The following is a 22740-nucleotide window of genomic DNA, read 5'->3' on the forward strand; positions in this document are numbered from 1 at the left end:
ATAAAAAATAAAAAAGTATCGGTACTTGTACTCTGTCTTAAAAAAGTGGTCTTGGTACAACCCTAGTTTTTATGATGCTAAAGCTCTCACCTCAACAGCCAGGACTCCGATGGTCAATGCTCCAGCAATGTATACATAAGGCTCCAAGGAGTTGAGTAATGTGGAATAGCAGCCCTAGAAGGGAAAAAAAAAAAAAAAATCACAAAGTGTACAAGAAACGTCACCAATCATCCCTGGTTCGTGTGAGATTTGTTTGGCATGAGGAAAGGTTATAACTGGGTCGTTGCAGCATGTCCTGTATTAAGTCTGGCTTTGGTTATTAACCTTTTCAGCATACTGACTGAATATGCAGATTCTAGCAAATGGTCTAGTTATTACCGGATAGCTGATAGTTTGACTGACAATTACTCCATCATACAACACTGTAACCAAATGAATATTTTTGAGACAGGTAGAACTTTATTTTGGAAGTCAATGGTTTATTTTTATATTTTTTTAACTATATGTAACACCCTCCTAGTTTGGACCAGGCTGCTATGTAATTTTAGTTGGCTCCACTGTAATCAGTGGGGCAGGAGTTGATTATCTAGGGCTGCTCAGTGTCTCACAGGCTGCTGTTCTATCACTTCCCCTTGTCTTCTAGAAGTATAGAGGCGGGAGGGCCAAACAGGCAGTCTAAATATTTATGGAACTACAGCCAATACCTGGGAAGGTGTGCCCAGAAGGTGGGGAGGGGAGATATAAATAGTATGATGCCTGGGCAGTCAGTGCTGTGTTCCTGGGTCCAGTCCTGCAGGAGGAGACCTCTGTTGCACGATCCTAGAGAATGACTTAAGGAAGGCACTAAGGTCCCAGCTAGGCTTGTCCAAGGATCATGTGGGGTCTGGAAGGAGTACAGGTCACCAACAGCATAGAGATCCTGTGGGACAGTGGCTGCACTGCGCAACTTCAGAGAATAAGGCGTCCTCGGTTGTTCAGTTTTACAGTTCCTCAGGTTTACCATGCTCCCTACCCAAGTTCATCATTCCCAATAAAAACCCTAAAAAGAACCCCTAGACTGTTTTCTGAGTCAGTGGAAGAATGAAGAGAATGCTGTGTGTGCTGCAAACAAGGAAATGGGACCAAATTCATCAAAGGCTCGAAATATATAAAGCAAAAAAGATCAAATATTTGCGATTACATTTATCACACACTATGGCCACCAGATGGAGCTGATGAGCATAGAAAGTATAACTATTTACACAAATTACAATGATTTGTGAGAGCTCTGTGATTGTTTGAAGCAGTCATACAGCAACTTTTTACACACACACACACACACACACACACACACACACACATATATATATATGTGTGTGATCTAAATTAGTAGTCTCCAAACTGTGGGGCTGAATGCGGACCTTTGCCTGTCTTATCTGGCTCTAGAGGCATAATTCCTGGCACTGATACCAACAATAGGGCACTATTCCTCCCAATGACACCAAAGATGGGGCACTATTCCTCCCACTGACACCAACTATGGGGCACTATTCTTCCAACTGACACCAACAATGGGGCACTATTCTTCCCACTGACACTCCAATGATGGGGCAAAATTCCTACCACTGACACCAACAATGGGAAACTATTTCTACCTCTCATACCAAAGATGGGGCATTGTTTACTCCCACTGGGAACAGTCTGCCCCCCCCCCCTAAATTCTGAAGCACAGTAAACTGGCCCTTTTATTCAGAAAATTTGGAGACCCCTGATCTGAATAATGCTCAGTCTATCTATAGTAGGGGTAGGCAACTTGGGGCCCTCCAGCTGTTGTGGAACTACATTTCCCATGATGCATTGCAAGGCTGGCAGTTACAATTACTCCCAAAGGCATGATGGGACTTGTAGTTCTGCAACAGCTGGAAGGCTCCATGTTTCCTACTCCTGATCTATAGCAAGAGGTACACAGCACCTCATGCATGCCTGCTGACATTGCTTGCTAATACACGGGTCAGTTTTATTCTGTGCAGCACACTAATTAGATTTGGTCTTTTTACCATAGGAGGTAAGGAATACATTATCACTGTGAATGGTCTTTACCTGTCTGTTCAGGTCGATACTCGACATGCACTCTGCCTTGCTCAGGATCTCCGCCTCTCTTCTTAGCACGTTCCTCCTGCAGCAAGCTTCAGGCACCGCATTGTAAGAGTGGGCCCTAAAGTGCAAAGTTTCCCCGAAATCTTCAGGGCCATTCACGCCACAGCATTCAAACTGTAAGAGAAGAGAAACAGAGGGGGGGTCACTGAAAAAGATGGAGGAGCGCGATCAATGCATACACAGGCTTATTCAATAAGTGCAAAATGGAGTACCCAGAGCAGCCATTTAGAATCCCTCCTTTACTCGCCTGGCTGAAGTTAAAGAAGAACTTTACTCCCACCCCTTACCTAGACAGCTGAGTTGCCCTAAAAATCATATTAGGATTGTGCAACACCTGTACGTCCCATACAGGCAAAGACAGCCCTTCGCACAGGTGCATGCATAGATACGCATGAGGCCTTAGGTTAGCAGGGCTGGATTAACATAGGGGCTATTGGAGCTGCAGCTCCAGGCCCCTGCCTTAATATAGGCCCAGGCACCCAAAAAGAACACACTGCTCATGAAAAGCAATGGGCCAACAGAGTTCTCCCCTGATGGGCCCTGCATTCCATATGCACCCCTGGGCAGGGTGGTGGGATTGATGATGAGCAGTCCTAATGGAAGCCTGGGGCACGCCAGTGCAGGGCTCTTGCAGAATTCTGGGGCTTCCATAGCGTTAGGCCTATCTGGCTGCACTCTTTCAGAACAGAGTGCACACCAATGCACGGCCCTTACACCATCCTGGCAAGTCAAATGCCAGGCTTCCCTAGTTGGCATGAGCACTTTGGAGTTTGAGCGCATGCCAACAAAGGCCCTTCTAAACACAGAAGGGTGTCCAGTAAAAAGGTCCACCAAAATCCTCAGCACCAAGCACATGATGCTCTTAATCCGGCCCTGTAGGTTAGTCTCATACTATGCTGCAAGGCATATTGAAGCCCACCATGGTCTGCTAACAGGCTCTCATGGAGCCCTCCTGTAGTAAATGTTTATTAAAAACATTAAAGAACATTTTCTATAAATAAATATTAAATATGTTTCTCAATTTGTAAAGTTCATAATAAGTAACGTTCTGCTTTTCCTACAACGCATGCTCCCCCCAGGGTTGCAGTGAACTAGAGGTGAAGGCAAAGTAGAGCAGATGGTCAGTAAACTCACAGTGACCATGACGGAGTTCCAGGTGGAGGTGAAGATGTCCGTACTGTTGTTCCCCTGGTAATGTTTCTTCAGCTCCTTGGTGAAGAAGTCTCTGGTGAGCTGCAGAGAAAAATTTGGAGATCAGAACCTGTCCAAGATCCAGACTTCCCCGGGAGGACTGGAGGGGCCAGGGGCCACACTGCATGATATGACACACCACTAACTTTGGATTAGAATTTTTATTTTTTTTTTGGCAACAGAATCCACTCGCCCTCATGCCATTCAATCTCCATCCTGCCTTATAGTCAATACAAATAATGACGCTTCCATTCCCGAAATCCAATATACAATGCCGGCCTGATGTTACTTCCTATACTCTGAAGGCCAACCCTTCTCCATACCATTGTACAGATAAGCCGGGGCCTATGCTCAGTATACATACACATCAGCAGAGATTTCTTCTTAGTGCCTGGTGTGAGAACATATACCTCTTCTCGTTGGCTAGGTGTAAGAGCATATATATTCCAACCATCTAATGAAGAGCATATCTATGTTCTCAGTCACTAGTCTAATGCCCCGTACACACGATTCCGCCAGCAAAAGTCCGATGTGAGCTTTTGGTAGGAAATTCCGACCATGTGTGTGCTCCATTGGACTTTTGCTGGCGGAATTTCCGCCAGCAAAAGATTGAGAGCAGGTTCTCCATTTTTCCGACAGAAAAAGCTCAGATTGGAAATTCCAATCGTCTGTAGCAATTCCGACACACAAAATTCCTACGCATGCTCAAAAACTATTTGACGCATGCTCGGAAGCATTGAACTTAAATTTTCCTCGGCTCGTCGTAGTGTTGTAGGTCACCACGTTCTTGACAGTCGAAAGTTCAGTGAACTTTTGTGTGACCGTGTGTATGCAAGCCAAGCTTGAGCGGAATTCCGTCGCAAAAAACCATCCAAGGTTTTTCCGACGGAAATTACGCTCGTGTGTGTGTACGGGGCATAACAGCGTACAAAGTCTTCTAACCATCCAGCATGAGAGCATACTTAATTTCATTGGATAATGGGGTACCACCAGTCCCCCTGTATTGGGCTCAGGCAGCTGACAAGCATAAGGAAAGAGGGGAACCAGGAGGAGCGGTGGGGTGGTATTGATTGGAACCAAACCCCTGTAGCTCCCCCTGCAGCAGCTGAAAGGCAGCTTTTCCTTCTACCTCCTGCTGCTTTCAGCTGCTGCATGCGAGAGCTGCAGGGGTTCGGTTCCAGTAAATAAATAAATAAATATATGTATAATTTTATAATTATATATATATATATATATATATATATATATATATATATATATATATATATATATATATAAAGTAATACTTTTTTTTCTTACAGGTTTTTTTTTTTCTGGTAGTATATACTATAGTAGTAGATACTTATATTCTTTGTCTTGATTTATTGTATTTAAGGCTTATGAATGTGTGGAATTTTTAATAAGTAGTATATAAAGTATTTAAAAAAATAAATAAAACTGTAAAAAAAATAAACACATAATCAAGGGCTCATTCACACAGGTTCTCTGGCTCATAAAGAGTGAATGAGAGGTTTGTGTGGGCTGGAGCTGCCTGTTCCTCTATGGGGGACGCAGTGGCTGTGTGAAGCCGTAGGTCCTAATTTGACAAGGGTGTCTGATAGAACACACACACACACACAGGTTCTGAATCTTGCCGGCCAACAGACACCACCAGATTCTGATCAGTACGGCTCTGGGACACTTACATTCTCCCTGAACAGGAACGCCAATATAGCAGCAGAGAGTTCTGCCAGGAATATAACCAGAATGAACATGAAGAACTGGAAGAGAAAGCAGAGACATTCATAATCATTAGCACTCCGTTGGGTCAATGAGTCTTCAGAACATGATATGTGGATGATCTGTTCTTATATACATATGTAGTCGTAGATCTAAGCCCCTGTACACACAGTCGGAGATTTCGACAACCAAATCCGTCGGATTTTGTCCGTCGGATCTTGTCCGAAACTGTTGCATACACACGGTCGGACTAAGTTGTCGAAAAATCCGATCTTTCAGAACGTGATGACGTAATTTCGTTACGATGGGACTACATTCAGACTAGTAGCCAATAGCTTTGATGTAGGAATTTGATCTGAGCATGCGTGGCACTTTGTCCAATCAAAATTCTCTACACATGATCGGAGTATGTCCGATCGAACCAGTTGGTCGGGAAATATTTCCAACAAGTTGGAAAATTGGGTCAGACGGATATTCCAACGGAATCAGTCCGATGCATACCACACACAGTCGGATTATCTGACAACACGGTCCGATAGGACACATTCCGACGGATTCTCCGACCGTGTGTACAAGGGCTAAGACTTTACAAGTCATCTCGTGCTGCATCACGGGTCTATAAAGCACCCTATAAGAAAGGTAGGGTCCTCTTATATCATTTCTATTACACGTGCAATTCGTTGTTTGGTTATTCTGAAATTCAGATGTATCTGAATGTCCGAATTAAATAGTAGTTTTGTTTATTAGTTTTCTAACAAATGCCAACTTTTCAGAACAATAAGAATTTGGATCGGTCAAAAAAACGATCAACCGATTTGAATTCTGTGTCAAGAAATAGCTGGTTGTTAAGCAGCAGGTCGGGAAGCCGGCCGCCTGTGTGCTTAACAACCATGAGTCGTCATCTGTCAGCGGGCTTCTTCACTGACATATGAATGTAAAGATAAAGAATGCCGGTGTCATGTCAAATAGTGTCCGCTGTACATAGGACAAGCAGATTCCGAAAATATCTGCAGATGAAAGGCGCCTGCACCAAGAGTCCAGGTTCAAGCCCCACCATCCAAGTAGACAAAGAGTTAGAATAAAAAGAGCCGAGCGAAGAGAGGCTGTGCCTGAAGCGCGGCGGGCGAGCCCGCGAGGGGCCCTCTAATATGTGCGGCCCTATGTCCACTTGGATGGTGGGGCTTGCACCTGGACTCACGGCGCAGGCGCCGTTCATCTTCGGAGATTTTCCGAATCTCCTTGTGCTCCGTACTGTGCAAGTGCTGCTCCCGCGCAGTTCAGAGCGGATGCTTTTCGATAGGCGGACTGTATCTGTCAGAACACCGGCAATAGAAAAATGTTTAAAACCGTCTCAGGGTCCCCCCTCCCAGTCCATACTAAGCTCTTTGGGTCTGGTATGGATTTTAAGTGGGAACCCCACACCAAAATGAAAAAAAAAATGGAGTGGGGTCCCTCCCCCCAAAATCCATACCAGACCCTTATCAGAGCATGTAGCCTGGCAGGTCCAAAATGGGGGGGGGGCGGGACAGGAAAGCCCCCTCCTGAACCGTACCAGGCCACATACCCTCAACATGGGGGGCTGGGTGGTCTGGAAAAGCTATCCCTTTAAAATCAATGAATGTGTTCACGCTGAGATACGTTTTGATGGAAAAAAACCCTGCTTGCAGCATGGTTGGGGAGGCAATGAAAAACACTGTAAAACCGTGGCAAAAACACGCCTGCAATGCATTTTTGTTTGCGGTTTTTGAGTCACGTGTCCTTTAACGTCCGCACTGCACATGCGGTAACATTGCAACAAATACGAATTTGTGCGTTTTCCCCACAGATCAGTGTGAAAATGCCCCAAGTCGCACAGATTTTAACTGCTTGCTTTCAAATACATGGACTGCAAAGTCGCACAAGCGTGAATGGAGCCGCGGGTTGCAGGAAAGAAATTTGCTCGTATCACCCATCATTACAGACAGTGCTGACAGGGGAATCCGCTATTGTCTTCTCCTGGCGGGCAGGGCAAAGCCATCCCCACCGGGAGAAGACAATGATCATCGCTAGCAGCTATAGCAGCCACTAGTGATAAAAGAATCCGGCAGGCTGGTTGAACCCTATTTTTAGCCTGCCCAATAACGGTTCAAATTCCGCACCATGTACACCCAGCCCTATTGTCTTGAAGTGTGCGGAGAGTCTTTTGTTTATAAATATTATAACAGCTACTTACAAACAGCAGAAGGCACTTGTTCTCACGGATGGCTCCACAGCAGCCCAGGAAGCCTAGAAGAAACAACATGGCCCCCATGGCCAGGACCAGGTAGGCACCCATGAACATCAGGGGGTTTGCAGCTATGATTTCCCGGAAACCGGTGGGGTCAACGATTACCCAAACCCCGAGTCCGAGCAGGAACGTTCCACCGAGCTGAGAGGAAGTAAGGGTGGGAGATGTGTTAACACAGAAAAAAGATAAGAAAGCTGCTAAATGGGTCACTCTACATGCTTTGTCTAATTTACTTTTTACAGAGCTATCCGCACGCTGTTGTGCCCACCATTCGGGTCTCTGCTTCCACCCAGATAGGCCATAGGATGAAGACTGGTCATAGAGGATGAGGTACCCTCATGGGGGAATGAGAACAAGCTAAGTAAGGGAGATGAGGATGGGTCATAGGGAGAGGTTAAGATGGGTCATTGGGGGATGAGGAATGCTCATGGGGGGAGGGATGAGAACGGGTCATGGGGAAAGAGGCTGGGTCATGGGGATAAGGACCACTCATAGGGGATACAGACAGGCCATTGGGGGGAGGGGGGGGGTATGGGGACAAGTCATGGGGACTGAGGATCGGTCGTAGGGTAAGGGGATGAGAATGAGGGAATGGAGATTAGGGTGGGTTATGGGAATGAGGACCATTCATGGGGGGATAAAGATGGGTCATGAGGAGGATGAGGCCCACTCATGGGGAGATGAGGATGAGTAATGGGGGATGAGAATTGGTCACAGGAGAGGAGGAACACTCACAGGGGAATGAAGACCAGTCACAGGTGGAATGAGACCGGGTCATGAAAAGAGAATCACTCATTCCGGATAAAGATAGATAATGGCAAAATATGAGGACAAGTCATGGGGTGATGAGGACAAGTTGTGGAAAAATTAGGACCACTGATGAGATGAAGACAGGCCACCAAGGGATGTGAACAGGTCATGGGGACGCATTGGATTACAATGGGGGTATTGTTTGCTGAAGCCCCCCCAAAAAATATACCACCAGCTGCCACTGGGCTCATTAATAAGTTGGTGAGGATGGGTCACTTGGGGGAGAAAGCCAGTCATAGTGGGGATAATGATGGGGGGATGGGGACAAGTCATGGGGAATAAAGATTGGGCATAGGGGATGAGGAACGCTCATGGTGGCATGAAGATGGGTCATGGGAGAGATGAGGAAGAGTAATGGAGGGTTATGTAGGTCAGGCAGGTAAGTGCATGTAGGTCAGGGAGGTAAGTGGTCAGCATTAACAGGCACTGGTAAGTCACACAACCCCACCGCCCAGCCCACAAAAAAAAAAAAAAGCTGCACCACAAGTGACAAGTCATGAGGAACGCTCATGGTGGCATGAAGATGGGTCATGGGAGAGATGGGGAAGAGTAATGGAGGGGTGAGAACTGGTCATAGGAGATGAGTAATGCTTACAGTGGAATCAAGACCAGTCATGGGTGGGGGTTGAGGATGGGTTAAGGGAAGGATGAGGACCACTCGCAGGGGAATAAGGACAAATCATGGGGGGGGGGGGGGGGTGAAGGTCACCAGGGGATGTGGATAGGTCATGGAGGGATGAAGACCACTCATAAGCAGATGAGGATGGGTTACTGGGGGGTGAGCACCGGTCATGGTGGGGATAATGATGGGTCATGGAGGGATGTAGACCACTCATGGAGAAGGAAGACCGTTCATAGGGGGTGAGGACTGGTTGGAAGGGTGAAGGGTGTTTTCTTCACCAAGGAAAGAATTCTTCAGTCATCCACCACAGTTGTTTTCCGTGGTCTTCCAGGTCTTTTGGTGTTGCTGAGCTCACCGGTGCGGTCTTTCTTTTTAAGGATGTTCCAGTTGATTTGGCCACACCTAATATTTTTGCTATCTCTCTGATGGGTTTGTTTTGTTTTTCAGCTTAATGATGGCTTGCTTCACTGATAGTGACAGCTCTTTGGATCTCATATTGAGAGTTGACAGCAACAGATTCCAAATGCAAATAGCACACTTGAAATTAACTCTGGACCTTTTATCTGCTCCTTGTAAATGGGATAATGAGGGAATAACACACACCTGGCCATGGAACAGCTGAGCAGCCAATTGTCCCAATACTTTTGGTCCCGCTTTTGGGAGGCATATATACAAATGGTTGTAATTCCTACACCGTTCACCTGATTTGAATGTAAATATCCTCAAATTAAAGCTGAAAGTCTTCAGTTAAAAAACATTTTGTTTGTTTCATTTCAAATACACTGTGGTGGTGTATAGAGCCAAAAAGATTAGAATTGTGTCAATGTCCCAATATTTATGGACCTGACTGAAGAAAGCAGAGACAACAAACTGCTAAAAGCATCCAAGCCCCTTCCCTAATACTAATTCTCTGCAGCTTTTACAAGTATATATGAAATGCAATGAACAAAATATGGAACAGCATGCAAGGATTTGAAAGGCATGTAAAAAAAAAATAATAATAACTCGGGTACATATTACAATAGTGGCTTCATTCCTCGTTCAACCACAAGCCTCCCCCCCCCCCCAACACCAGCAGTGTTCTTCACTCCCCTTGTACTTCCAGGCTGGTCATGTGACATGGATTTTTTAGCACATTCAGGGGCGTCGGGAGGGGACCCCAAAAAGCCTGAGTCTATTGAATGCTGCATTCTATTGTTAGCCCCGAGCGTCGCGACTGTTCTGATTGTGATTACGGCTGAAAGTGGCCGAGTGCCGTAGCAGGTCCTGCCTTCTGAAGCCTGCAGCGCCAACGCCAGGACCGCGGGACATGTGAGTGACGTGACGTCACTGCAGGCTCCGGAAACGGGAGCGCTACATCCCAGCTCCCCTCTCCTCCTCGGCTTCTCTCTGAAGCTGTGATGGCACACCACAGCTAAGCTGAGGTAGGTCAGACAGTGTGTTTATGTAGGTCAGGCTATTGTTCCCATTCTACATCCACACATTACCATCTCTAACTGAGCCTTTTTTGATTTATGTCTTTTTTTGGGGGGTTACCCTGGGATGTCCTGGTTCCTCTCCGTTTTATGCCTTGGTGGGGGTTTTCTGTTGCCCGGCTAGGGGGGCTGCGTTATGCAATAGGGAGGTTTTCTTGACCTCCTGCTGTCCTCGCCTGCCCTTTGGGATGGGCGCGGCCACCTACATTTTGGCGAAATGTTCTCCACGCCCACACCGATGGGGGTGACGACTGTTGACTTCGCAGTTGTGGGCTGTGTGCAATCTCCTGGAGAGAGGATTAGTGTTCTGCCCTGTGCGTACACCTCCGGCTAGACGGCTGATGTTATTGACGACGCTGGGGGCAGGGCGTCTGGGGCCACCGTGAGTATATTTGGCTGATCGGCTTGGCTTGGTTTGTATTTGAGGCTTGTTGGTCTGCATAGCGGTCACAGGTATGGGAGGCTTTTACTGTTGTTCGGGGATGTTTAAACACATTAAGGCAATACTCTGACTTATTCATACTTATATTTACTGTGTGGTTGGTTGTATTCCCCCCACACTACTATAATTGGTTTATTTTCATTTACCTTTATATATATATATATATATATTTTTTTTTTTGTCTGTCTCCCCCTATAGCCTTCCAAATGTTATCACTCTGACACTTTTATTGGACATGTATACCTTATACCTCTCAAATTAACTATCTCTATACATATAGATAGTTGTGAAACACCATAGGGTCTTTTAATTTAATTAATTTATATACTAATATTTATTCTAGACATATTTTTGGCTACATCTTAGACCTCTTTGACCGAACGCCCTTTCCAGCCAGTGCCGCTCATCCAGGTGTGTATTCATTCACCTGTGCCCCCTCAGCTCCCGAGCAGGACACTTATTGCCACCACCATGACAACAATGGTCAGTGACCCAGCCCAGTGGCTTGGTGAGTATGAGGTCTCTGATTTGTGGACCTCCCTTGCCAATTACTAGATTTTTTTGTTTTCCCCTTTGCTCTCACCAACATATACCCATTCATTTCATTATATTTCATTTCATTTTTGTTCCAGACAAGACAAATATGCACCTGCCCCTGAAGAGCGAGCAAAAGACTGCGAAACGCGTAGGGTAACACCGATGCTCTTGATACATTTACACTGCTGGGTATTTCCCCGTCTGGACATCATTAATGCTTTCCTGTGTTTATTTTGTTGGGTATTTATGTTATGTGCATTGTGGTTCATATATTGTTCCATATGTGTATGTATAACCTTCTACCTCAGATTACCGTATTTATCGGCGTATAACATGCACTTTTTTCCCCTTAAAATCAGGGGAAAATTGCGGGTGCATGTTATACGCTGATCCTCCGCGATTTGTGATAGATTTCTGGGCTCTGGGCGGCTTTCAGACGCTTTTGGCCCTTCTCGCGGCTTTCGGCCACCTTCGGCCCTTCTTGGCGGTCGAAAAACCGCCGAGAAGGGCTGAGAGCGGCCGAAAGCTGCTGAGAACTACCGGGCGCCGCCAAGATACACAGGACATCTCGGCTGCACCATTTTTAAAAATAAAAGCTGACATCACTGAGGGGACAACGATGCACAAGGCTGCAATTATGGACAGGCTGCATGACAAGGCTGCAAATGACACCGACAAGGCTGCAGATGGACACTGATAAGGCTGCATTGATGGGCGTTTAAATGTAATTTTTTTTCCTTAAATTTCCCTCCTAAAAGTTTTTTTCCTTAAAATTCCCTCCTAAACTTGGGGTGCGTGTTATACGCCAGTGCGTGTTATACGCCGATAAATACGGTATGTGTACATATATCAATTGATCTATTTATTTATGATGAATTTTATTATCTCATGGATGTATTTGGAATGTAGTGAATTGATATTTGTTTTTACCACTGCTCTTAACTTGGCCACTATGCCGGGTAACGCACATTTATTGTTGTTCCCAATTGGTTACACAGCATTATGTAATTAATAAATTAAAAATTGTATATATTTCCGTGTGAACATTGCCTACTCTCTCCCACCTCATTTTTAGTGATGGCCGAACGGTTCGCCCGGCGGTCGTTTCGCGGCGAATTTCCGACATTCGCGGTCCGCACGTTCGAACGCCTTTTTCCGTCGTTCGCCGCGGCGGACTTACGTGTTTAATGTATACAAGAACTTTAACCTTTGGTGACACGTTTATCATGTGATACAGGACAGCCAATTGAGACATGACAGCACATGGACACTTGTACATTCCCCCTAACCTATAAATACACCCGATCCGGTGGCCATTTTACATTCTTTCTTCTGTTAAGATAGGGACAGGTTCCTGTGTGGAGTAGGGAGAGATAAACCACTAGCTATTTGGTACACAAAAGTTCTTTTCAGGACTGGTATAGGTGTTAGGTGTTGATAGGTTTGCTGTGCTGCTGATTCTTGCAGCAGCCTGAGTGTCTTTTGTTAGTTTAGAGAAAGGGAAAGGACGGTGTATGCTACAGGGACAGCCAGATTAGTCTTTCATCATCATCATCATCATCATCATCATTAGCTGTTACTATCAAGGTCCACAAAAGAGCTGTTCCAGTAACCACTAATCGTTCTCTTTTTTTGCCAATTTGTATAGGGACAGGAAGGAAGCAGTGTTGTCAGGCAGTGAGGGTAATTTTAAAGACTTGCTGTTATTATTAGTTCCACAAAGGTTCTTTTCAGGACTGGTATCAGTGGTACAGTAATAGGCTTGTACATGTATAATATTCTTTCTTCCAAATATAGAAAGGATATTATACTTGACTGCTGCCCTTCTGCTGCAGTCTGCTAAACATTCACAACTCACTTGTTCCACAAAAGTTCTTATAAGGACTGGTAACTTGGTATAGGGTGCTACGGTACATAGGCTTGAGTGCGGTACAGTCTGCTGTTCTGTAAGGACCGCTATCGGTCCACAATAGATAGGGTTGACGTGCACCACTGCTGACCGCTGCCCTATACTGCAGCAGTCCTTCAGCGGTATAGGGACTGACGTACAGTCTGCTAATCACTAACACACAACCTGCTTGTTCCACAAAAGTTCTTATAAGGACTGGTAACTTGGTATAGGGTGCTACGGTACATAGGCTTGAGTGCGGTACAGTCTGCTGTTCTGTAAGGACCGCTATCGGTCCACAATAGATAGGGTTGACGTGCACCACTGCTGACCGCTGCCCTATACTGCAGCAGTCCTTCAGCGGTATAGGGACTGACGTACAGTCTGCTAAACACTAATACACAACCTGCTTGGTCCACAAAAGTTCTTATAAGGACTGGTAACTTGGTATAGGGTGCTACGGTACATAGGCTTGAGTGCGGTACAGTCTGCTGTTCTGTAAGGACCGCTATCGGTCCACAATAGATAGGGTTGACGTGCACCACTGCTGACCGCTGCCCTATACTGCAGCAGTCCTTCAGCGGTATAGGGACTGACGTACAGTCTGCTAAACACTAATACACAACCTGCTTGGTCCACAAAAGTTCTTATAAGGACTGGTAACTTGGTATAGGGTGCTACGGTACATAGGCTTGAGTGCGATACAGTCTGCTGTTCTGTAAGGACCGCTATCGGTCCACAATAGATAGGGTTGACGTGCACCACTGCTGACCGCTGCCCTATACTGCAGCAGTCCTTCAGCGGTATAGGGACTGACGTACAGTCTGCTAAACACTAATACACAACCTGCTTGGTCCACAAAAGTTCTTATAAGGACTGGTAACTTGGTATAGGGTGCTACGGTACATAGGCTTGAGTGCGATACAGTCTGCTGTTCTGTAAGGACCGCTATCGGTCCACAATAGATAGGGTTGACGTGCACCACTGCTGACCGCTGCCCTATACTGCAGCAGTCCTTCAGCGGTATAGGGACTGACGTACAGTCTGCTAAACACTAATACACAACCTGCTTGGTCCACAAAAGTTCTTATAAGGACTGGTAACTTGGTATAGGGTGCTACGGTACATAGGCTTGAGTGCGGTACAGTCTGCTGTTCTGTAAGGACCGCTATAGGTCCACAATAGATAGGGTTGACGTGCACCACTGCTGACCGCTCACCTATACTGCAGCAGTCCTTCAGCGGTATAGGGACTAAGAGTTTTGTCACAGGGTCATTTAAAAAATGACATGCAGAGGAAGAGGCAGGCCCTTCCGCAGGGGTGGTAGGGGTAGGGCAGGAGCAACAGGCTTGAGCCAAAGTGGGAAGTTGCAGAAGGTGCGTTCAATTACTTTAAAGGATGCACCAGACTTGGTTGAGTGGCTCGCTCAGCCTTACTCTTCTGCACCCTCCTCATCCTCTCGATCTGCACCCTCTTCTTCACTCTCTGCTATGTGCACCCCCAAAGACACTACCACCAACAACACGACCACCACCACCACCACCACATACCTTCCGCTTGAGTCACTGGAATTATTTTCCGATCCATATCAAGAGGACATTTCTGATGCGCAGCCACTCTTGGTATTGGATCAGGAAGAGGAGGTAGCAACAAGCGCTACTCAGCAGTCTGACGCCAGTACCCAGATCAGCCCAAGGAGGAGGTTGGTCCCCGGTGTTGCTGCCTACTCCGAGATCTCTACTTATAGCGGTGGGGAAGGTGACGTTGATGATGACGTGTCTAGTGATGTCACGTGGGTGCCCACAAGAGAGGAAGAGGAGGGGAGTTCAGAGGGAGATATGGACCAGCAGATAGGGAGGAGAAGCAGCAATGACTTACATTGCACAGCAGGGACAAAGCAGACTGCAAATGTATCAGGAGCGAGTCATCGACCATGTACGGTCACATCTGGCGCTCCCAGGACACCGGCACATGGCTCCGCAGTGTGGGCTTTTTTTAACGTGTCCGCTGCTGACAATAGCGTTGCCATCTGCAATCTTTGCAGTCAACGCGTTAGTCGCGGTAAGCCCAATACTCACCTAGGGACGACCGCCTTAAGAAGGCACATGAGCAGCCATCACCGAGCCCAGTGGGAGCAACGGAACACACAAAGCCACACTGCAGGCTCTCACCGTCCAGCCTCGTCTTCTACTTCTCCTTCTCCTCTCTCCTCACAATTGTCCTCCACTCCACCTTCCATCACGCCAAGCTCACATTTTTCTGCAAAAAGGCAGGCTTCCGTGGGCCTAATGTTTGAGCGTAAAAAAATGATGATGCCGGATAACCCTCTTGCCCAACGGTTGGCGGCTGGCTTGTCAGAACTCATAGCCCGCCAACTACTGCCATATAAACTGGTGGACTCGGAGGCCTTTCGCAAATTTGTGGCCATTGGAACACCACAATGGAAGGTCCCAGGAAGGAAGTATTTCTCAGAGAAGGGCATCCCAGAGCTATATGGCCATGTTCAGCGGCAAGTGAATGTATCTCTGGCACACAGTGTCGGTGCCAAGATACATCTGACCACAGACACGTGGTCTAGCAAACACGGGCAGGGAAGGTATATCAGTTTTACTGCCCACTGGGTGAACCTTCTGACGGCCGTCAAGCATGTAACCCGTGGCACCCGTGTAGATTTGGTTTTACCGCCACGGATTGCATGCAGGCCTGACTCTTCTTCTCCTCCTCCTACTCCATCCTCCTCCCTCTCCTCCTCAGCTGCCTCCTCCTTTTCCGCTGCTAGCGTCTCTTCCACTGCACCGCCCAAGCTCCCCAGAACCTATTCCACATGCCAGGTGAGACGTTGCCATGCCGTGCTGCGTCTGTTGTGCCTGGAAGCAAAGAGCCACACTGGCCCGGCACTCCTTTCAGCTTTGCGTTCACAGGCAGATGAGTGGCTAACACCGCTCAATTTGACAGTTGGTAAAGTGGTGTGTGACAACGGTGCCAATCTGCTTAGCGCATTGAAACAGGGCAAAATCACGCACGTGCCGTGCATGGCACACGTCTTAAACTTGGTCGTGCAGCGATTCCTTGTCAAATACCCTGGGGTCCAGGACATCTTGCGGCAGGCAAGGAAAATCTCGGCCCATTTCAGAAGATCTTACACGGCCATGGCTCGCCTTGCTGACATTCAGCGGCGACACCATCTGCCGGTCAGACGTCTTATTTGCGATTGCCCGACGCGATGGAACTCAACCTTCTATATGCTTGATAGGCTGCTCCAGCAGAAACGTGCAGTTAACGTCTACCTGTATGAACTCTGCGAAAGAAACGGTTCTGGGGAGCTGGGTTTTTTTTCACCGCGCCAGTGGCTGCTCATGCGCGACACATGCAGACTTCTGCGGCCATTTGAGGAGATCACCAAACTGGTCAGTCGCAGCCATGGCGCCATCAGTGACATGGTACCTTATGCCTTCTTTCTGGAGCGTGCATTGCGTCGTGTCATTGATCAGGCTGTGGAGGAGCAGGAGCGGGAAGATGAGGAAGTCGCAATGCTGGATGAATTCCCAGGGGGGGCTACTCTATCTGAGACAAGTCAACAACAGGAGTCTGATGAGGAGTCAGAGGAGGATGGTGCCGGGGCGGATGAGCAGGAGCAAGAAGAGCATGCTTTAAACCTTTCTGGGATCCCTGTTGTGCGAGGATGGGGAGAGGAGAATGAAGAGGACGACATTATCCTGGATGATGAGCAGGAGCCAGGCCACCACACCGCTTCCACTTTAGTGCAAATGGGGGCCTTCATGCTCCAGTGTTTTAATAGGGACCCCCGTATAAAAAGCATGAGGGTCAAGGACCAGTACTGGGTGGCAACGTACTTAGACCCCCGGTACAAACACAAAATGGCGGAAATGTTACCGCCGTCGCAGAGGGCTGTCAGAATGCAGCACTTCCAGGCCTTGCTTCGAGAAATGCTGCATTCTGCTTTTGCGTGCGCTGGCAGAGGAGCAATTCCCACTCCCAGAGAAGGATTTGCGGGTACCAATCCAACAGCGCCTGCAAGAAGAGGCCGGTTTGAAGATGTGTTGGTGACTTCGGATATGAGGTCATTCTTTCAGCCGACCCATCGACAGGTGTCATCCGGATCCAGCATCAGGGAACGCCTAGACCGTCAGGTGTCCGACTACATTGGGTTAACGGCCGATGTGGACGCTCTGAGGAGTGATGAACCCCTAGACTACTGGGTGGGCAGGCTTGACCTCTGGCCAGAGCTTGCCCAATTTGCAATCGAACTGTTGGCTTGCCCCTCATCCAGTGTCCTGTCCGAAAGGACGTTCAGCGCAGCAGGGGGGATTGTGACCGATAAGCGTACTCGCCTAGCTCACCACAGTGTTAACTACCTCACATTTCTAAAAATGAATGAGGCATGGATCTCGGAGGAATTCAACACATGTGACCAGTAGACCATGTATATGTCTATAAACTATTTTTTTAATCAAGCACACAGACCTTCTTAATTCATTTGGCTCACTTCCTTGACCCAAAAAAGCACACCGTACTATATGCCCCTACCCTCCTCTTTGAAGAGGTTGAGCGGTGTCATATTTCTACTGGGGCTGCTTATGATATCCCTGTGCTGTGCTGACTTCCTCCTGGGGGTTCTTATTATGAAGGGATCACACTATCCCTGTGCTGTGCTGACTTCCTCCTGGGGGTTCTTATTATGAGGGGATCACACCATCCCTGTGCTGTGCTGACTTCCTCCTGGGGCTGCTTACGGTGCTGCTGTCAGTGCTGTATGTCACGGTGCTGCTGTCAGCGCTGTATGTCACGGTGCTGCTGTCAGCGCTGTATGTCACGGTGCTGCTGTCAGCGCTGTATGTCACGGTGCTGCTGTCAGCGCTGTATGTCACGGTGCTGCTGTCAGCGCTGTATGTCACGGTGCTGCTGTCAGCGCTGTATGTCACGGTGCTGCTGTCAGCGCTGTATGTCACGGTGCTGCTGTCAGCGCTGTATGTCACGGTGCTGCTGTCAGCGCTGTATGTCACGGTGCTGCTGTCAGCGCTGTATGTCACGGTGCTGCTGTCAGCGCTGTATGTCACGGTGCTGCTGTCAGTGCTCTGTATTACGGTGCTGCTGTCAGATGCCTCTATCACGGTGCATGTGTCATTCCGGTATGTCACGCTGCTGGTGATCATCTCCTGCACCCTCTTCTTTGCCTACCCTGGTCCCTGACCTTCCCTCTCCTCCATTGCCTTCATTAGCTCCATAGTCCTGAATTGTTAGAACAATTTCCCAAATAAAATAAAAATGCTTGTAGTTATCGATCCCAAATTCACCTCATACATGTATTATGTCATTGTCCAGATGGTGGGACTACGTTTTACCCCCTAATAATTACCACGTGGCCGCAAATTCGACATGAAGGTTTGCAAAGTTCGCCTCCCATTGAAGTCAATGGGGCCCGCGGCGAACGGTCGGTTTCGCGAACGTTTGGGTCCGTTCGCATTTCGCGTTCGCGAAACGTCCCGTCGGAAGTTCGTCCATCACTACTCATTTTAAAGTCCCAGGGTGCTCTATCCTTTTCTTTTGCATATTCTAAGGATGGAGGTGGTGGCGTGGTCATCATGGTCCTTATTTTTCCTTTTTTCTATGTAGGTCAGGTAGGTCAGTGTATGTAGGTCAGGCAGGTCAGTGTATGTAGGTCAGGCAGGTCAGTGTATGTAGGTCAGTGTATGTAGGTCAGGCAAGTAAGTGTAAGTGTATGTAGGTCAGGTAGGTCAGTGTATGTAGGTCAGGTAGGTCAGTGTATGTAGGTCAGGCAGGTCAGTGTATGTAGGTCAGGCAGGTCAGTGTATGTAGGTCAGGCAGGTCAGTGTATGTAGGTCAGGCAGGTCAGTGTATGTAGGTCAGGCAGGTCAGTGTATGTAGGTCAGGCAGGTCAGTGTATGTAGGTCAGTGTATGTAGATCGGGCAGGTCAGTGTATGTAGGTCAGGGTATGTAGGTCAGGCAGGTCAGTGTATGTAGGTCAGGCAGGTCAGTGTATGTAGGTCAGGTAGGTCAGTGTATGTAGGATGGGCAGGTAAGTGTATGTAGGTCAGTGTATGTAGGTCAGGCAGGTAAGTGGTCAGCATTGATGGGCATTGGTAAGTCACACAACCCCACCGCCCAGCCCACTGGACCCATTAATAAGATGGTGAGGATGGGTCACTTGGGGGAGAAAGGCAGTCATAGTGGGGATAATCATGGGGGGGATGGGGACAAGTCATGGGGAATAAAGATTGGGCATAGGGGATGAGGAACGCTCATGGTGGCATGAAGATGGGTCATGGGAGAGATGAGGAAGAGAAATGGAGGGTTATGTAGGTCAGGCAGGTAAGTGCATGTAGGTCAGGGAGGTAAGTGGTCAGCATTAACGGGCACTGGTAAGTTACACAACCCCACTGCCCAGCCCACAAAAAAAAAAAAAAAAGCTGCACCACATAAATCACCACCCCTCTCCCCCCCCCCCAAAGTCGTAGCGACTTCAAATAAATTCCTGCACTACTCTGGTCTGACTTTGATGTGACTTGAGGTCCAGAGGTCTCAAAATTACACAGGTGTTGCTTCAAGTCGCAGGAAAGTCGCACGACTTTCAGGTCGTATAAGTGTGAAAGGGGCCTTACATAGTTAATCTGGTTGAAAAAAGAAACAAGTCTATCCATGATGCTAGGGGTTATTCAACTTGGAAGACTGAGGACATCTAGTGGTGATAAACAATTACGCCAATGGACAGCAATGGAGAGGAGGTGAGCACAGCAGCAGGATTTTTTTTTTTCAGCATCTACAGCGCCCCCTTAATTTTTTTTTTTTTTTTTTTTAAATGCAACAGGCTGGGCTTTAAATTCACACAAAACAGTCATTTATTCTGAAACATGGTAAAAGAAAAAAAAAATGGTAAAAAAAAAAAACCCTAAATACTTACAAATATAAAAAAGTTAAAGATGAACATGAGGTATTTCACACAGCTTAAGCTATCACCCTCCATGTCGGTCGTCCTCCTGTTGACAGAAAAGAAAAAATGGGAAGTTAACAGTCATTCCAATGTAACTTCTGCATTGAAAAGCTCATTTTTTCACTTTGTAGAAAATGTAAAAAAAAGACCAGGCCTTCTTCTGACATTTGTTGTTTACAAGTAAAAAATATTTTTTTGCTAGAAAATTGCGTGGAACTCCCAAACATTATGCCATTTTTAGCAGAGACCCTAGAGAATAAAATGGCGGTCATTGCAATTTTGTTGTAATAATAATAATATTTTATGTCGCACTGTATTTGTGCAACGATCTTTCAAATGCAATTTTTGGGGAACAAATACACTTTAATTAATAATAAAAAAAAAAAATAAGAGTAAAGTTAGTCCAATTTCTTTGGTATAATGTCAAAGATGAATAAATAGATACCAAAAACATGTCATGCTTTAAAATGACTGTACTTTAAAAATCTCCATAGGCAACGCTTTAAATTTTTTTTGCAGGTTACCTGTTTAGAGTTACAGAGGAGGTCTAGTGCTAATTATTGCTATCGGTCTAACGATCTCGGTGATACCTCACATGTGGTTTAAACACCATTTACATATGTGGGAGTGACTTACATGGGTATGGCTTGATGAAGGGGTCCTGTGTGACTCCGAAACGTTGCACTACCTGCTCTGTGATGTAATCATGCTTCAATAAAAAAAAAAAAATAGTTTGGACGCTACCTGTTGATCCGTGGTGTACTGGCAAATATCCACATTGTTACACAGGGATGGGGCGCTTTAATTTTTTTTTTATTTTTTTTTATTATTTATTTTGCTTTTCATTTTTTTATAATTTGTTTTTATCACTTTTATTCCTATTACAAAAAACGTAAACATCCCCTGTAATAGAAATAAGCAGGACAGGTCCTCTTTATTGAGAGATCTGGGGTCAAAAGGGCCCCAGATCTCTTCTCTTTTTTTTTTTTTTTGCTTTTAAAAAGGTAAATGAGAGATCGGAGGTCTTTTTGACCCCAGATCTCTCAATAAAGAAGACCTGCCCTGCTTATTTCTATTACAGGGGATGTTTACATTCTTTGTAATAGGAATAAAAGTAATAAAAAAAAAAAATATAGGGACAGTGTACAAATAAAAAAATTAAATGCAAAATATATAAAAAAAAAAATTATATATATATATATATATATATATAATTTTAATGCGCCACATTAAAATGCCTAGCCATCGGCCGCGCCAGATCAGATCCGGGTTACCGACGGCTCCGGTAAGCTCGGAAACTACCTAGAAAAGTGATCCCATGGCAAATCCGCTGCTGAAATCACTTTTATCTTAAAACCAACTGTCTAACAAAAAAATACACAAAAAAATTACGAAAAAAAAAAAAAAAACAGGGTTATGACACTTAGCTGCTGCCCTAACCCCAGTATTTAACGCCAAAGTAATTATGTACATTAATAGTTAGGCGGTCGGCAAGTGGTTGAAGCCAAATTCTGAAGACAAAAACATTCATTTTTTTTCCTCAATAGCCTCAAAGGACATAAAATCCACTCTGTGCACCAAATGCCTTTAACACACCCAGCTATTACCTTGTAAAAGTAGCTGTGACATCATCACAATTCACAAAATCATCACAATTGGGGCACAATTCCTCCCAATGATGGGGCCCAGCTCCTACCAATGACACCAACAATGGGGCCCAATGATATCAATGCTGGGGCACAATTCTTCCCAATGACACCAACAATGGAGCACAGCTCCTACCAGTGACACTAACAATGGGGCCCAGTGATACCAATGCTGGGGCACAATTCCTTCCAATGACGGGGCACAATTCTTCCCATTGATACCAATAATGGGACACAATTCCTCCCAATGACACCAATGATGGGGCACAGCTCCTACCAATGACACTAACAATGGGGCCCAATGACACCAATGATGGAGCACAATTCTTCCCAATGACACCAATGATGGGGCCCAGCTCCTACCAATGACTCCAACAATGGGGCCCAATGATATCAATGCTGGGGCACAATTCCTCCCAATGACACCAATGATGGGGCACTATTCCTTCCATTGATACCAATGGGGCACAATTTCTCCCAATGACACCAATGATGGAGCACAATTCTTCCTAATGACACCAACAATGGAGCACAGCTCCTACCAATGACACTAACAATGGGGCCCAGTGATACCAATGCTGGGGCACAATTCCTTCCAATGACGGGGCACAATTCCTTCCAATGACGGGGCACAATTCTTCCCATTGATACCAATGATGGGACACAATTCCTCCCAATGACACCAATGATGGGGCACAGCTCCTACCAATGACACTAACAATGGGGCCCAATGACACCAATGATGGAGCACAATTCTTCCCAATGACACCAATGATGGGGCCCAGCTCCTACCAATGACTCCAACAATGGGGCCCAATGATATCAATGCTGGGGCACAATTCCTCCCAATGACACCAATGATGGGGCACTATTCCTTCCATTGATACCAATGGGGCACAATTTCTCCCAATGACACCAATGATGGGGCACAATTCTTCCTAATGACACCAACAATGGAGCACAGCTCCTACAAATGACACTAACAATGGGGCCCAGTGATACCAATGCTGGGGCACAATTCCTTCCAATGACACCAA

At 46.4% G+C, this 22740-nt stretch overlaps 1 protein-coding gene across 1 annotated transcript; it reads right to left on the reverse strand.

The window, feature by feature from the left end:
- Positions 1–17: 17 nt before the first annotated feature.
- TSPAN18 (tetraspanin 18) lies at positions 18–20099 on the reverse strand (the record flags this gene model as incomplete). Its single annotated transcript, XM_077463272.1, is given in 6 exon segments — positions 18–174; positions 2080–2250; positions 3271–3369; positions 5013–5087; positions 7259–7453; positions 20028–20099. Coding segments are annotated over 6 exon segments (708 nt in total). The 5' UTR covers positions 20091–20099.
- Between the last annotated feature and the right edge of the window lie 2641 nt (positions 20100–22740).

The sequence above is a fragment of the Lithobates pipiens genome, unplaced genomic scaffold (assembly GCF_037356315.1).
Source record: "Lithobates pipiens isolate NorthernLeopardFrog02 unplaced genomic scaffold, aLitPip1_a1.2 Scaffold_10, whole genome shotgun sequence".
NCBI classification, from domain to species: domain Eukaryota; kingdom Metazoa; phylum Chordata; class Amphibia; order Anura; family Ranidae; genus Lithobates; species Lithobates pipiens.